This window comes from Psammomys obesus, unplaced genomic scaffold (assembly GCF_907164565.1).
Source record: "Psammomys obesus unplaced genomic scaffold, mPsaObe1.curated_primary_1811, whole genome shotgun sequence".
NCBI classification, from domain to species: Eukaryota; Metazoa; Chordata; class Mammalia; order Rodentia; family Muridae; genus Psammomys; species Psammomys obesus.
Window position 1 is genome coordinate 2,696,928 of NW_026585626.1, and position 17,042 is coordinate 2,713,969.

The window sequence follows — 17,042 nt, forward strand, 5'->3', positions numbered from 1 at the left end:
ACTTTGTTCCTAAAGGCCAAGTTTAGTATACGCATAGGAAAGAGGACAGGTACAGTTGCTTGGATCAATTCAACACTAAAAGGTTAAAGGGGGGCTTTTAAAAGACCAGAAAGGAAAGGATTTCCATGGATTGATGGCTCAGTGGGAAGAAAAGAGTCAAGTATGGGATGTTTTCAGCAAGTAACCGCTGTGTTCTCCTATGCCAGCTTAGAGTGAAAATTTATCTTAAAAGTCTTTCTTCCATGCATGCAAACTGATCATAGTAGGGCATCAAGGAGAGGAAAACTGGTACTCTTTTTCCCTTGTGTAAAGCCATAGGGCATGCTGAAGAACAACAGTATTGCTTTTAGATTAAAATACTGCCTTTTAGTGATGGCTGTGGCTGATTTAAATTCTCTCTTTAGGGAATTCCCAAATCCCTTATAAGGAGCACAGGCAAACTTCATGGTTGTGAAATATATCCTTAATAAAGCGAGTTAACGAATGCAGAACTTCACCGTTTGGGAGATAGTCTGACCACACGGGGAAGACTGCCTACCTCATGTCAAAGGATCCTAGGCAAGAAGAGCCCACAAAGCTTCCTTCTACTTAGGCAAGAAGCAACAGGGAACTAAGCTGGAGACAGGCTTATACTGGGTTTCTTGGGGGTGGAGTTTTTCAGGTTGGTTTCCAGGGTTGAGACTGGTGAGCTTTCAAGCCAAGCCCAGGGATTTGGTCAAGGATTGGTGGGTTTGTAGGCTCAGGAGTGGTGGGATTTCATGCTCAGGGATTGGTGGTTTTGTTAGGTTTTCAAACCCTGAGATTATCTTAGACAATTTACTCTACACTAAGGATGTTCTGTCCTAGCCACCTTACCCTCCTGTCACTGTGCCTTCCTCACAATTATAAACCATATTCCTTCCCACCTTGTAAGCCAGAATAAATCCTTCTTCCTTTAAATTGCTTATCATAGGAATTGGCACATAGCAGTGAGAGTCACTGATCCACTGTCTCAGTTCCTTCTGAAGGGCCCTCAGCAAGAAGAACCTCAAACTTCCCTCAAAAACTGGTGGATTAGGGAATCTTAAAAGACTCCCTAAATTTAATCATGGAATGTCCCTTGTCCTCTCTATCCAAAAATCTTTTTTTTTCTCTTTTCTCATAAATTCAATTTTCTTCTGTTAGAACACCTAGAATTTCCTACAAACAATCTCCTTTTGGCCTGACACTGTGAAATCTAGATTGATAGGAAATGCTCTGCTGGTAGTCTTCAGTGCTGCCAGGGATTGCAAATTGCTTGGCAACGCTCACATTGTCTTACCTATCTACTTTTCTAAATTGTTAGCATCCTGTACCTTCGAATGCTGATTCAAGTGCTATGTATCCCAAAAAAAGAAGACCAAAGCTACAGAGATAGTTCAAAAGCTGAAAACAGTGAAAGATCTGCTTTTGCTTTTTTTTTTTCTTATAGTTTCTTTTAGCTTAGCTTTTAAAAATAGATGTGTGTCATCTTAGAAACTGAAAGATACAGGTTTTTTTTTTTTTCCTGCTTTATAACATCTCATACTAACCCAGAGAATTTCTGGAAGATGATGTATGAGCTCTCCCCTTCATAGGGCTTGAAATCCACACAAGACTTTAGGCGGAACATCTCAAAGGCTTTGAGAATGGCTCCTTTGGCATTCAGATCTGTAAAACATTGACAAGCATTGTTTAGATTTTGGAAAACAGCCGTAGCTTATAGTATACAGAAGACTGTACCACTGATATGAAAAATACACAGAGACTCCATGTAGATTTTTGTTGGTGGTGGTGCTCATCAACTCAATTCCTTGGAAAGTAAAGTTGGAGTTCGTCACAGACTCCGTGCTGGTTCATAGTTTAGATGAACGAGGTGACTCAGGGTGGTAGCTTGTGAGTGTACAAAGCCGAGCTAAACCATAGAACAACATCTAGCCTTTTTATCCTTTTTTCTTCCCTTCATTCAGAGCTTTGCCTAAGAAGAGTCATGTGGCAGAGTAGAAAGCAGAAATGGCTTGCACATCACCCTAGCTCTTGTTTGTAGGGATACAGTACCTTGTAAAGAAGGTACAGAATGAGCGGTCCCTTTCCCAGACTAAAACAATAACTTGCTAGACTGCGGATGCATCTCTGCTGGTAGAGTGCTTGCCTAGCATGCTCCAGTCTTCAGTTCGTCCTCAGCCCCACATACTTCAGGCATGCTCCTGTATGTCTACAATCTTAGCACTTGGGAGATGCAAGCAGAAGGATCGGGAGTTTAAGGATAACCCTGGGCTGAATAAGACCCACTATTTAAAAAATTCCCACTAGACGGGGAGAAGCACAGTTTAGAGAGGCATGAAGGTTCTCAAAGCAAAAGAAACACACGAGATGTTATCTTGCCTCCACATGTTAGAGCAGCAGAAAGTAGGCAAGGCCAGTCAGCCAGCACCATACACAGCGCAGTTCTGCCCATGACCGGAATGGATTAGAAAGGAGGGATACTCCAGAGAACTGAGATTACAATTTTCTTCACATTCATTCTTTCCCCACTCAACTCACAGGAGGGTGAAAGCTCAGTTAAAAATTCCTCCAAGCTATGGAAAGTGAGATCCTTGCTTCTGCACACTTTATTTCCTCTATTCACTAAAAATAATTATAAGCCTTGGAAGTCTGCCAAGTGACCACGTCACGGTTTTCATTTATCAAAGTGCTGCCTTGGAGCGTTCACAGTGTGTACATCATAAAGTCATGGCAACATCGGTAAGCAAATAGTCCTTAGCTGGGCAAGGTGGCTCACGTGTTTTATTTCAGCACTTGTGAAAATTAACTTAAGTTCAAGGACAACCTCAGCTCTAGAGTAAGATTCTGTCAAAGGGAGAGAGAGACAGAGGAGGAGAGGAGGAAGTCCTTAGTGTCTTTGTTGACTGTAAAATTCTGGACACTATATTATTTTCCATTGCAGCAAACCATGCATTGGCAAAAAGCAGCCTTTCAATAAATGAGGCTGGGGAACCTGGCTATCCGCATGAAGACGGAATAGAGGAAGCAATTCAACACATCCATATAGGCAATGCTATATTTTGGCAGAGACCCCCCCAAAGCAAAAAATATATAAGTGATGTTATATCAAACTAAGACTCTTCCACACCACCAAGGAACCAAGTGAACAGAGTAAAGAATCAACCTAAAAACCGTTGAACTCTTCATCTAACACAGTATTAATATCTAGAATAGAAACTTAAAAAACAATGTTGGGCTGAATGAATTTTGCATTATGAGGTGGCTCCAGGTCCACAAGGGCCAGGAAGTGGAATGTGGGGTTTGAATGAGAATGGCGCCCATAGGCACACGTGTGTGAACACTTGGTTCCCAGTTAGTAGAACTATCTGGAAGGATTACGAGGTGTGGCCTTCTTGGAAGAGGGTGTGTCACTGCATGGGGAGTAGGGGACTTTGGGGTTTCCAAAGCCCATTCAGGCCCAGTGTCTCTTTTTCTGCTTCCTACCTGAGGATCAGGATGTAAGGTTTTAGCTACAGATCCAGCGTCATGCCTGCCTGCCATCATACGAAGGAGATGGATATACTAACTACATTGATTAAACATCACACACTGTTCTAGTTTGCTTTTTCTGTTAGCATCAAGCTGACTCAAGGACTTCTGCTGGCTAATATGAAAGTCAATCTCTGTCTCTCTTTCCACTCTTGAACAAGCTGTGAAAAGAGAACTAGAAACTCTGTTGTGGTTATAGAAAACCCAACCCAACATCACTGAAAAGAGAAAAAGGAAATACAGCCATTCTGCATGGCCTCCTTTCACTGGAAGAGAATACTGATTTTCCTGGGTGTGTGCCTGCAGCATTGGGATGGGTTAGCTTCTTCAGCTAAAGGAAGCTTTCTATAAGCCTTATTGTTGCCTCCATTCTCTGCAGAAGGTCCTGACATGGTAAATTATACATAATTTTGCCTTGTTCTGTCAATCACTAGCTCTTCTTAGCCGTGGATGAAATTATAGGAGGAGAGCCAATTTCAGATGCTCGGTGACTGTGCAGGGCAGGCCGTGTGGACTGGAAAGCTCATTGTATTTGGCTGGGGAATCTTTTTTGAGGGTTTCTGAAGCTCTAAGTGCAAATCCCTCCACAGGTAACAGTTACAAACTGAAAAACTCGAGGTTAAAAACAAGTAGGCCAGAAAGTAGAGGAGATTTGTTCATGAATAGAAAATGCCGCTGTTGCTGTTCCACAGTACTCCCAGTGTGAGAAAGAATGAATGCAAGCACGAATCTGAGTGCAAGCACGAATCTGAGTGCAAGCACGAATCTGAGTGCAAGCATGAATCAGAGTGCAAGGATGAATCTGACTGCAAGCATGAATCTGAGTGCAAGCATGAATCTGAGTGCAAGCATGAATCTGAGTGCAAGCATGAATCTGCTATGTAGGCATCTCCCAGGAAAGACTCTTGGACTGAATTTCAGTCTGGGTGGATGGAAATTCAAAGAGGGATCAGGAGAAGAAAATCAAGGAAAACCAGGAGCCATGGTTGAGAAGGAAGGAAAGGTGGTCACAGAGTCTACAAACAACCCATGCCACAATTCTCATCAAATGAACAAGCTTTGAATAAACGGGAGAAGCTCTAAGTATCTTACTGAGAAGTAATCATTGAAGTATTGAATGCTGACCAAACTAAGTGACACCTCACCTGCTGCCCACCATGGTAGAAAGTGAATCAGGGGTGAGCCACCTGAGGTTTTGGTCAGCTTGACACAAACTCAAGTCACCCAGGAAGAAGCTACAACTGAGGAACTGCCTCTATCAGCCTGGCCTATAGGCAAGTCTATGGAAGAATTTTCCTGATTACTCGCTGGTGTGGAAACACCCAGCCCAGTGTGTGGGCAGTGCCATCCCTTGACAGGAGGTCCTTGATTGTATAAGAAAGCAAAGCCAGTAATCCCTGAGAGCAAGCCAGTGAGCAGGGCACCCCTGTGGTCTCTGCTGCAGTTCCTGCCTCTAGTTTGCTAAGAGATGGACTGTTGGCCTGAGGGCTGCAAGAGGAAATAAGAGCTTTCACCCCCCAGTTTGCTTTTATAGCAACAGCGAAACAAACAATGACAAGTTTTGGCCTCATGAAATTGGAGGGGCTGGGAAAATCCTTGGGCATTCCACTAAAACCCCAGAGAGACCCAAGACTATGTCCCAGCATTCTGGGATCTGTTTTGAAGTAAGACCAAGACCAAAGCCAAGCCTCCAAAACGCCAGCCAAATCCTTGGCACAGTAATTCAAAAATTAACAGCATTCTGAGGAACACGACAGGATGGCACATAGCGTCCCTCGCCACAGGGTAATATCCACAGCACTCCAGTACAGAGTCAACAAACATCAGTGTATGACAAAACATGATCTACAGAGTCCAGGAGAACTCAAATGCTAGAGTTAACAAAGAGCTTAAAGTAACATTGTATATTTGTTCAAGGATTTGAAGAAAAAGAGAAAGCAATGGAGACTCTCAGCAGAGAAATAAACTTTATATAAAAGAAATGAAAATTCTGAATCACCATGGAGATCTAAGAAGGTATTTCAAGTAAGTTTAACTGCAGAGGGAAGACCCGGTGTGGACTTGGTGGGGGGAGAGACACATTTCTTCAAGGGCCAAACAGCCTCAAAACAATTTCTCAGCCTCCACTGATTAACCCAAACACAGCAAAGGCTTCACTGAATCCCTTCACTCAAAGCAAGACACAATGGCTTTTACTATACATTCCACTTAAAGTGTCTATGTCTGTTAAGGCTTTACTTTACGTATCATGGCAGTACAGACTGCCCCCCTCCTCTTCTTAAGTTCATTTGTCAGGTATTCGGTCATAACAAAAAGCAAAGTAACTGAATACAGGATTATTTTCAAAATGGAAAATTTGCGGAATGATTTTAAGAGAAAACTACAGATGGTCAAAGAGTCACGGAGACACTTAAACAATGAACCTCAGAGCCTCAGTAACTAGTGGGAAAATATCAACAAGCCCAATGTATTTGCAGTTAGTTTCTGGAATATGGGAGAGGCAAGAAGGATGTTTGAGAAAAGGATGACCTAAATTTTTTCATACTTGCTCGTTTACCATTATCTAACAGATTGGAGAAGCTTGAATATAAGCTTAAATTCAAAGAAGTTTTCTTGGCCTTGAATTTCGGATTCCCATGACTTCATCTACCAAGGTTAGGGTATTCCCCATCATGCTGCTGTGTCAGGTACTAGGGGCAGTCTAACCCTTCATGAGCGCTCTTTACCAACTAAGCACAGAGGAGTCTTAGGCATGCTGAGAAACCCTGTCTTAACTTCGCTGAGCTAAAGCAAAGGTCCAGAAAAATATCAGGAAAAGGCACAGTCTGGAATTCCTTGGCACGTGAGGGGCCATGCGATGAGAGAACCAGGAAGAAAAGTGACAACTGGAAAAAAAAAAAACAAACAAAACATTCTTTCCAAGGTGGTTCCTTAAATTGTGCGCCAGGGAATATTTACTCAGCGAATTTACAAGGATGCTGTCAATTTACAAGGATATGGGGGTTATGACTTAATTTGCAGATAAACAGCTGAGAACAATAGTGTTTTTCATCTGTTCGATGGAAGAATTGTTAGAAGCAGCAGTGGTAACAGTCACTGGAGAATACTGAAACACAATCTACATAGGTTGAGAGTTGGGAGAGGCCAGATACCCAGCAAGATGATACAGCCTGCCCTGGCTTTTCCTCCCATCCTCTCTGTCAGTGAGGAATGGGATTTGCATTCAAGGAGTCGTTGCGGCAATGTTATTAGTTACTTGAGGATCAGCCAGCACCTGCTCGTGGTACCTAAAAGTCGCTCATTTTCTACCAATTAATATTTCTATCAGTGACTAAAATGCAAAGTGTTCAGATCTTCATCTTAAGAGAAAGAGAAAGCCAAAGTTGTTAATATTTTAGAAAACAGAACTTGACCATGAGTAGTATATGCTTTTCTATTTCTCCAAAACATGTTATGGTTCCCATGGCAACAAAAAGAAATCAATGTGCTGGAAATAGCATCCTCATTCTATACTCGGCTCAGCCTTTGTAACACTCAAGTACAAAACTTTACCATTACGATGTCAAATTTCCCCTAACGGTTTTGTTCTTCGTAGTTTTCCTGATCCTACGAACACCTAAATGTGTGCAGTGACTTTTGACGGTGTCTGCTCCCGTGTGTCTGTATCTGTGTCTGCGCATGTTTGTGTCTCGGTGGGTACACGTGTACAAGTTTGGGTGTGTGGGGGTCAAAAGTCAATTTTGGGGGTTGCTCCTCAGGTGAAATTCACTCTATTTTGAGGCAGGGTCTCTCATTGTCCCGGAGTGCACCAAGTAGGTTGGGCTGGCTGGCCCAGGCCCTCAAGGGCCTCTACCTTCAAGCACTGGGCTTACAAGCATGTGTCAGTCTGCCAGAGTTTTTGTTTTTTTTTAAAATGGGGTCACTGGGGATTGAACTCACGTTCTCAAGGCTTGCAATGCAAGCACTTCACTGACTGAGTCACCCTTGACTTATTCTTCGACACTCTTGCAGACTGGTTTAAAAAAAATGTCATGGGTTTCTTCCCATGAGATAAAGAATCTTCAGGGAGATTTATATATTGGTCTGAGGCTGATGAAGAGGAGAAAGGGGAGAGAAAAGTTTACCCATCTCTGGTTAAGAATGACCTCCATTACCCAGATTGTCAGCCAGAATGTATGGAATGGGGAACTTCCATCTGCTTGTTGGATCTCTCAGGGCATTTCTGGTTGTCTGTGAAAAAAACAAAAACAAACTTATTGTCCGGTTCCATTTCTTTTCCCACCAGTTTTATTTGCATTTACAGCTGGATAAAACTCCACTGTGGGCACATGCTGCATTTCCCAGGAAAGTAAACACTGCCTGTTCTCTCACACAGGTAGGTCCTAGCTTCTGGCTCTTAATATTTCTATCTTGATATTTGGGTGGAAGAGAAGATGGAAAGGGGTCAGGAAACAAGAATGGGGCTCATGAGAATACACAGAGGAGGCTCACAAGGAGAAGGATGAGTGGGGTGATAAAACAGCAGTGATGTGAAGTGGAGGGGAGAGCACAACAGATGAAAGCGTTTGAGTGTGGGTGGGGATTGGGAAGATGGGGAAGGGCAATGAGTGGGGAGGAGGACCAACGGAAACTAAGTGTATATATATATAAAAAAAAAAAAGATGCCATCAGAGAACCAGCTACTTTGCAGATTAAGTAATACTATCAAAATGGAAAAACAAAACAAAACACAAAAAGAAAGAAAATTAAAAAAAGAAAACCAAAGGCGACTGAGAAGCCCAGTGCCAAAGATTACCTTCATAACCCCCACTCGCTTCATACCACTGTGAATCCAACTAACATAGGGAGTTCATCTTCTCATTGTAAAAACAATGGGAACTCCTTAGACATGATTCAGCGACATTAATAAGACCAAAATGAAGGGGCCAGGTAACTGCTAACTCTGCACACCTCCTGCAAACGTACCAGAACATTTCCTTCCTATCCTTTGCTTATTGGGAAAAATTGGATAAACAAACTATTTGATGACCGTATACTTTTCTGTGCTTTTTGTTGTTTTTTATTACTCTCAACTATAGCGATGCCTTATTGATACAGGTATTACGCATCTTTGCTTCCTCCCCATGGTGTTCAACGTGGAGCTAGCCCCAGGGCACAGGTTGAGCTTCCAGGGGGGCCACAATTCCCGAGGTGCAGCGTTATGTCATTGGTAGCACTCACTGGCAGAAGGATGTCTCCTTGAAAGAGGTTCAGGCCTGCAGCTGGGGTGGATTTGAAAACAAAAGGATATTTGAAGTGAGCATTAATAGAAGGCATGTCACGGTACAATTAATCTTGGCTATTATAAATCTTTCATCTCGTGCAGTCATCGATCTCTTTTGAAACTGCAAACTTTTCCCTCTGAGTTAAATGGGAACAGTCAGTAATTTTAGAATAAAATTTTAGAATAAAAAACCTTCTTCAAGAACCTTAGAACTGGTCTGGAGAGATGGCTCAGTGGTTAAGAACACTGCTTGTTCTTGCTGTGGACCTGGGTTCAATTCTCAGCACCTACATGGCAGCTTGCAACCATCTGTAACACCAGTTCCAGGGGTTCCAATCCCCTTTTCTGGCCTATGTGGGTACCAGGCATGCACATGGTGGACAGACATACATGCAGTCGAAACCTCCATACATATAAGATAATAATGTTTTTAAAAATAACCTTATAAGTAAGATGAATTAGAAGGGATCGTGTTGATCATGAACTCTTAGGCTTTTCTTACTTAAAGGATAAAAATGGAGCCCAGAGAGGAGTCATGAATGAAGAGGTCATTGTCCAAGTGAGCATTACAGCTGGTGTCCCATCCCAGCCCTTCATGTCCCCCTTCCCTTCACCGAGGTAAATGAATTCATCCGACGAGGATGAAGACAGCCTCCGACTAAACCTGGGACAGTGCCCATGTGATGATGAATACCTGGGGATGACCTGCAGATCCATTCAAGGTTGTGTATGTCTCCAAGCCCCTGCTTTTCAGATGGACCAACACATACACACACACACACACACACACACACACACACACACACTGCTTGGCTTGCTTAACCATGACCTCAAAGAACTTCTAAAACTAAGATTCTTAGAGGGAAAGATCACAGGAAAACTTCCCAGGCATTTAAAGAATACCACTTACATCTTAAAATAATATTTAGTTAATTCATTTTTAACTTTACTGTAATTAAAAATGTACAACAGAGGCCTGCCTGGGTTCAACTCTTGGCCTTTAATTAATTATTATCCTGTTGTTTCCTTAACTATAGGAGGGACCATGAAAATCCAAAAATGTATAGACATGTGAGAATGAAATGATAGATAATACCTATAAAAGTGCTTTAAAATGTGCTCCCAACAGAAATCCCTAATGATCACTCAGGCATGGGGCACACACCTTTAATCCCAGCACTCAGGAGGCAGAAGAAGGCCAATCTCTGAGTTCAAGGCCAGCCTGGTCTACAAAGTGAGTTTTCAGAACAGCCAGGGCTACAACAGAGAAGCCATGTCTCAAAACAGCAACAACAAAATCATCATCATAAGAAAAAAATGCAGAATAAACACTAGTTAACACTGATCACAAAATACCACACTCTTTCCCCTAAGTAACCGGAGAACCAGCATTTTGTCCATCCTTTCACTTTATAAACATGATCTCATATAGTTCAGGTTGACTGTGACCTCTCTATATAGCCAAGGATTGCCTTGAACTCAGATATTCCTGCCTCCACCTCCCCAGTGCTGGAGTTACAAGTATTAGCCATCGTACCCATTATTGGGGTGCTTTTGAGTTCTGTCATCTTCCAATAGCAGTAAGCTACTGTGGTTTAGGTCTAAAGACCTGGAGGGGGCTCACTGCTGTAACCTGCTATCCTGGATGAGTCTGTAATCATGGGAAGTTTCCTGTGTCTTCCTGGAAAAGGAAAACCACATTTACCCCATTACAAGATAGAGGTGACACTAGATATGGATGTCACTGCAAACTCTAAGGGGTTTGTGATCAGGTGTCCCGCCGCTGACACCAGCCCCAGCCAAAGATATCATCATGCAAAGACTTCTCTAAAACCATGGAAGCAGAATGCAGAGACAAGACAGGTAACACCTCCATGTCTTTCCTCAATACATTTCTGAACAAGCTATCTAAACAGGAATATATTTACCAATTCCTTATGCCTCATCAGCTAGTCACCAGTACATACGATCAGCCAGTCCGGGCTTGGGATCTTTCCCCTACTAAATAGGATTTCTTTTTAGTCTTTCTAGTTTTCTTTTCTTAAAAAGTAGAATAATTAATCATTTATTCCCCCTTAATTCAAACTAGGAACTAGAACATATTAAATCTTCATAAACAGAAAACTTGTTGCATAATCTTTGATCCAGTAAGGGCTCCCTAGCTCTTTTAGAAAAAGCTAACCTCAGGTCTGGGGTGATGGCTTAGTTGGTAAAATGAAGGCTGAACAAGCATGAGGATCTGACTTTGGGGCTCAGTACCCAAGTAAAAACCCAGGAACAATTTAATTCCAAAGATAAAAAAGGCAGAAGTATGTAGATCCCTGGGTCTTGCTAACCAAAGAGAGATCTCATCTCTCAATGCATGGCTCACATCCTTTCTCTGCTTGGTTTTTCAATTTCTATTTCTCAGGGTGAATATTTCCTGGAGAAATGGAACTGAAACTGACTTCTGGCCTACACACACACACACACACACACAAACACATGCACCTATTGACATGAATATACTCACAATCTAATGTAATTCCCTTTCTTTCCAGCACTATCATTTTCTAGAAACATCTAGTGCCAGTAAGCACCAATAAACGTGTCTCTCCAAAAGGTGATCCTATTATCACTTTGGTTTAAATCCTTTCATGGGTGTGGTGGTGCTCATCTGTGGTCCTGGTTCTTTGGAAGTAGAGGCAGAAGGGTGGATGCTAGCTTAATCCGCCCTAGCAATTTCCAAGCCATCCAGGACTACACAGAGAGACTTTGTCTCAAAGTATTTAATCAAGCAGTTAATTAAAATTATCAACAAATGATTTGAAGGCCTCAATATTTCAGACACTGAACTCACCTAAGTTGATTTCTGGAATGTCCTTCTGTTTGCCACCCCCTATATCATGGTCTGTCAAAACATGAGGAAAAAGAATGTTGTTGAAGAAAACTTGTTGAATCTTGTTAAAGAAAACTTGGAAGAACTGCATGTGAAATGCCTCTTACCATGTCCATTCGAAAGATGCTTAATCTGGAAGGAAATGAATGAACACAAAGTGGGTACCTTTGACTACAAAGGATGCTTTTAAGCATCTATAGAAGTAGACATGTACTTACCGATACAGCTGCTATGTGGACAGAAAACAAGACCAGTGAGAGAACACAAGCAGGCCTCGTCCAAAGCATTGTTGCAAATGAGCAAAACCTCCTTGCCATAAAAACCTATTGGACCTTGCTCTAACTATCACGGTAGAAACTTTGACCCTTCTGTGGGTACTTCACTGCTTAGAAAATACAGTCTACGGGAATGAATGACACCTTCACAGGTGTGTGCAAAGGAGCCTACTCTAAAAACTCATGACCCAGAGACTGGGAGAAAGTTTGAAAAATTAATAGTGAAATGAACATACAATAACAAGTTACACACCATGCCATTCATGACAGAAGTAAAAATAATCTTCAAAGTGATGAAAATATTATACATATTGTCAATCAAAGATGAACTAAAATTTTATGGAACTGTTACAAATCACAATTACGACAAGACATCAATGCATGGCTCACATCCTTTCTCTCAGGTGTAAAAATAAAAGGTTTGTGACTAGTCTGGTATTAGTCTCTAAGCTCAATGCCATCTCAGTAAAGATCCCACCAATGTTTGCAATTGAATGTTACAGACTGTTTTTGAAATTTACACAAAAGAGTAAACTTCCAAGAATAAGAAAATGTTTAAAAGAAAGTTAAAAAAAAAAAAAAAAAAAGGAATCACTGTAAGAGAAGCACCAAGACCCTTTTTAAAGAATGGTAATTAAGGAATATCACACAGCCAAAAGAAAGATTTCAGGGAATAGAATGCAAAAGAATGTCAAACGAAATGCCTGTGTATGTGAGTCTTTGTTACACAGGAGGAGCCCAAAGCGCTAAAGGAAAACTTGTTCTCCTTAATAATGTTGAAATTTTGCATTCCCGTCCTAGGGGTACGTTAAAATTCTTACCCTGTACTGTTCAGAAAATTATAAACTCTGTATCAATGGTTTTCAGCCTCCCTTTAATGCAGTTCCTCATGTAACAGTGACCTCTGACTACAAAAATATAGCTTCTCATGTTGTGGTGGCCTGTGACTATTTTGTTGCTATTTCATAACTGTAATTTTGCTACTGTTATGAATCATAATGTAAATATCTTACATGCAGGAGATCTGATATGCAACTCCTGTGAAAGGGTCATTTGGTACCCAAAGGGGTCTCGACCCACAGGTTGGGAACCATTGCTTTAGATAAAGGTACAGATTCACAAATCTCAAAACTTGAAGTCCGGTAAAATTACTTAAATAAGAAAAAAGCTTTGAAATTATAAAGAAAAATTAGTTTGGCTATATCAAAATTTAACGTACCCCCTCTCCCTGTTCCCCCTCCCCCTTTTTTAGACACTGTCTCATTTAGCCCAGATTGGCTTGCTATGTAGATAAGAATGGCTTTGAATTCCTTGTCCTCCTGCTTTAGGCTCCAGCGAGTGCCAAGAAAAGAAACTCTCACCATCACGGCCCGCCTAGTTTTTTCAATGTGATGCCAGGACACCTTTACCTCCCCTTCCAGTAAAGGTGTTAATGATTATTTTTAATACTGATGATAGATACTCTTTTTAAAAAGTTCATTTTAGGGGCAAATATTTAACGTAATTGTAAGACAAGCCACAGATGGAAAAGACATTTGCACTGCATACAGATGAATAAAAATAAGGAGTCAGGGAAAGGTGCAGGATTCCTACAAGTCTTTATGAGCTTGATTGCAATTGTTAATTAGTTACCAGTTAATTTGCCATCCCGGGCATTATTCATCACCCTTCAGTGTCTAGAGAGGGAGGCAGAAGTCATAAGTCCTTGCTTAGAAGCGTTTATGGTTTTACAGTAAAATGCAAACTTTGAGGGCAAAGTCCATGCTTCATTCTGTGTGCCCTAGCGACTGACATACAGTAGACAATGAGATTTTTTTTTTTTTTTTGCATGAAAAAGAGCAAATTACAATTGGACAGAGTGACTTCTGTTGGTGCTGAGGAATGGATGATGGAGGAAGAGAGTGGGCAGGCAGCGGTTGGTGGACCATTCCGGGCACTTTCTGGGGCCAGGTTCTGGGAAACTTGTAAGTCCTCTCCCTCCGCCGGCTTCTTGATGGCTCTGCCTTCTGCTTTTATGTTCTTTTGCTGTCAGCGTTGTCCCAGCACGGTAGATCTGGTGGATTTGCTGTGCTGTCTGGATCCTCTCAGTCACAGGGACCCAGACCCAAACATATGCAGAGCAAGGCTCACCAACTACAAAAAAAAGTGTGTACATCTGTGTGGGTAGTGTGTGCATGTGAATGCAGGTGCCCTGGGAGGCCGGAAGAAAGTCCCGGATGCCTCTGGAACTGGAGCTGTGCGAGCTGGAGTTTTGTGAGCTGCATGATGTGGGTGTTGGGATCCTAATTTGGGGCTGCTAGAAGATCAGTGGCTTTTGGTTGGTTGGTTGGAAGAATTTTTTTCTATTAAAATATATTTTTTCATACAATATATATTAATCAGTAATATTCCTTAAATTTTCTCAAAATAAGGGCCCCCCTCTTTATTTTTCAGAAAACTAGAATATTTTTACTTATACCATTCTGTCAACTGTAACTTTCCGCAGGAATACAATTCCTGTGAATAAGTAAAGTTAAATATACCATGCTATTTATGGCAATATTGTGTTCAGAGAACAGAAATGGAAATATTTGGTTAATCATTCAATTAAATGTATATATACCTCTCAGATTCTCCCCACATCCCCACAAACCCACGTCCACACACCCTCCTTTCTCTCTCTCACTGGAAAACAAACAAGAACAAATAAATACATAAATAAATAAATAAACCCAAAATAGGACAAAACACACAAAAAGGCAAAAAAAAAAAAAGGAGCCAAAAAAAACCCAAAAAACTGCATAACAAACATACTAAATGCAGAAATACACACATTCTCACACCCAGAAATCCCATCAAAACACAAAATTAGAAACCATAATTATAAGCAAAAGAACTGTCAGGGGAAAAAAAAAATAACCCTGCAAAATACCCTTGAGTTTGTTTTGTGCTGGTCATCTGCTGCTGGGCATGGAGCCTGCTCTTAAACACAGCCTGTATACACAGTGAGGACAAAACTGATTTTTCCTTTGTGAGTGGCCCTAAGTTGGAAGTAGCTTCTGGGAGAGGGAAGGGGGCTTGTGTGTGTCACTTCTGCTTTCAGCACTGGGACGCGTCTGCCGCAGACCTGCACATGTGGACCCGGTGCGTGCTGTCTCTGTGAGTTTGTGTGCATCCGTCCTGTTGCATTAGAAGGCCTTGTTTCCTTGTTCTCTTCCATCCCCACTGGCTCTTGCAATCATTCCACCTCCTCTTCCAGAGAGTTCCCTGGGCCCTGAGTGGGCAGAGTAGATGGAGACATCCCATTTAGGGCTGGGTGTTCTGAGGTCTCTCGCTCTCTGCACATTCTCTGGATGTGGGTCTCTGTATTTGCTCCTGTATGCTGTAGGACAAGGTCTCTCTGATGATGGCCGTAGAAGAGAAGTCTATTTGTCAGAGTTCTCTAGAGAAACAAAACTGTTTATATATACATATCTATGTAATATATATATGTATATATATATATAGCATATGCTATATATAACATATAGCATATATGTTACATATGATAACACATGATATATGATATAAAATATATATAGCATATGTATACTATATATATATATAATACATTATTATATAATGTATGTATTCAAGGGGATTAGTTAGAATGTTTTATGGACTGTGATCCTGCTAGTCTAAGAATGGCTATCTCCTGATGGAAAGGCCAAAAATTCAATATTCAGTCCAGGAAGCTAGATGTCTCAGCTGCTCTTCAGTCTACTTTGAAATCCTGAAGGAGTAGGTTTCTAATACCAGCAAATTGATGTCACAGCAGCAGGACAGAAGAGCTTGCTATGGAGAATGAAGACAAGCAGGCAAGAGCTTCCTTCCTCCATGTCTTTTTATGTGGCCTAGACTTAAGGTAGTCCTTCTGGCCTCAAATGATCCAATCAAGAGAGTCCTTCCCAGGTGTGTCCTGATGCTTGGGTTTTAATTGATTTCAGATGTAGTCAAGATTAGCCATCATAAGCAGCACATGTTCTTAACCACTGGGCCATTTCTATAGTCCCCTAACCTTTTCTATAAAACTTCAGAAAACTTTTCAAGCTGCAAGAGGTCATAGGATCCCTGTGAAAAAATTTAACTCTCTTGTCAGTACAGATGCAGCCATAGACGACAATCATGGAAATGTACATGTGACCGTGGCTGTGTTCCAATAAAACTTTATTTACAAAACAGACAAAGGGCCATAGTATCCTGACTGTGCTTTAGACTAACTGACTCCTTGGAAGTAGAGACTGAAAATATGATGACTTTTTTTTTAATTAAATTTTTTTCCATTGGGAATATTTATCATGTGTACTACTGTTACATAAGGACAATTTCATAAAAGAATGTTGAGCATGAACTGGTCCTGCCCCATACTCCAGAAGCAAAAGTGGCAACTGACATGTACATCAAATCTACCACAAGTGAGGAGGCACTGTTCTAAAGACCTGACATGTATGTACTCATTTAATTCTTAGAATAATTTCATCAAGTAGGTACTGCTACTTGATGAATAGTAGCATTGTATAGTCTCCACTTTACAGGTTAAAAAAAAAACTGAAACAAAAAAACAAACAAACAAAAAAAAAAAACACGATAAAATTGCCCAAGCTCAGACAGATCTAATTCCATCTTAAATGACACCTGAAGGGTAGCATTCCCTCTCTGAGCCCTGGCTAGCCCACAGATCTGGCCTTTACCATCCAGCTGCAGCATGCAGGTTTCTTCACTTAGTCTTCCCTGCATGCTTACTCTTTTATCCAAGTCACCTCAGGCCAACTGAGTCTTCGGGGCAGCAATTTCCTTGCCACTGGCAGAGGCAGGATACCCATTCTAAAACCAGGAGGCCATGGTGCCCCAGGGCCTTACCACCAACAGTTTTCTAAAAATATTTAAACTGCAGAGAAATAGTTCTCACAATACAGAGTCCTTATCAGTCCCCTCTAAAGCTTGATAACTATGGATTTCTGAGCCTGGAATTTGGAAGACCTGATTCAAGTTCAAGGGTGAGAATTGAGATTCTATTTTATTTTATTTTATTTTATTTTATTTTATTTTATTTTATTTTATTTTATTTTATTTTATT

At 41.2% G+C, this 17,042-nt stretch overlaps 1 protein-coding gene across 1 annotated transcript in view; it reads right to left on the reverse strand.

The window, feature by feature from the left end:
* Mep1a (meprin A subunit alpha) overlaps nt 1-11,989 on the reverse strand; it is a 28,391-nt gene extending 16,402 nt beyond the window's left edge. The window contains exons 1-6 of the mRNA XM_055612233.1: nt 11,891-11,989; nt 11,780-11,804; nt 11,634-11,684; nt 8,752-8,792; nt 7,686-7,761; nt 1,551-1,668 (exon numbers count right to left, since the gene is read on the reverse strand). Of these exons, the coding sequence (XP_055468208.1) occupies nt 1,551-1,668; nt 7,686-7,761; nt 8,752-8,792; nt 11,634-11,684; nt 11,780-11,804; nt 11,891-11,989 (410 nt within the window). The remainder of the gene's footprint in view (nt 1-1,550; nt 1,669-7,685; nt 7,762-8,751; nt 8,793-11,633; nt 11,685-11,779; nt 11,805-11,890) is intronic.
* Nucleotides 11,990-17,042: the final 5,053 nt, after the last annotated feature.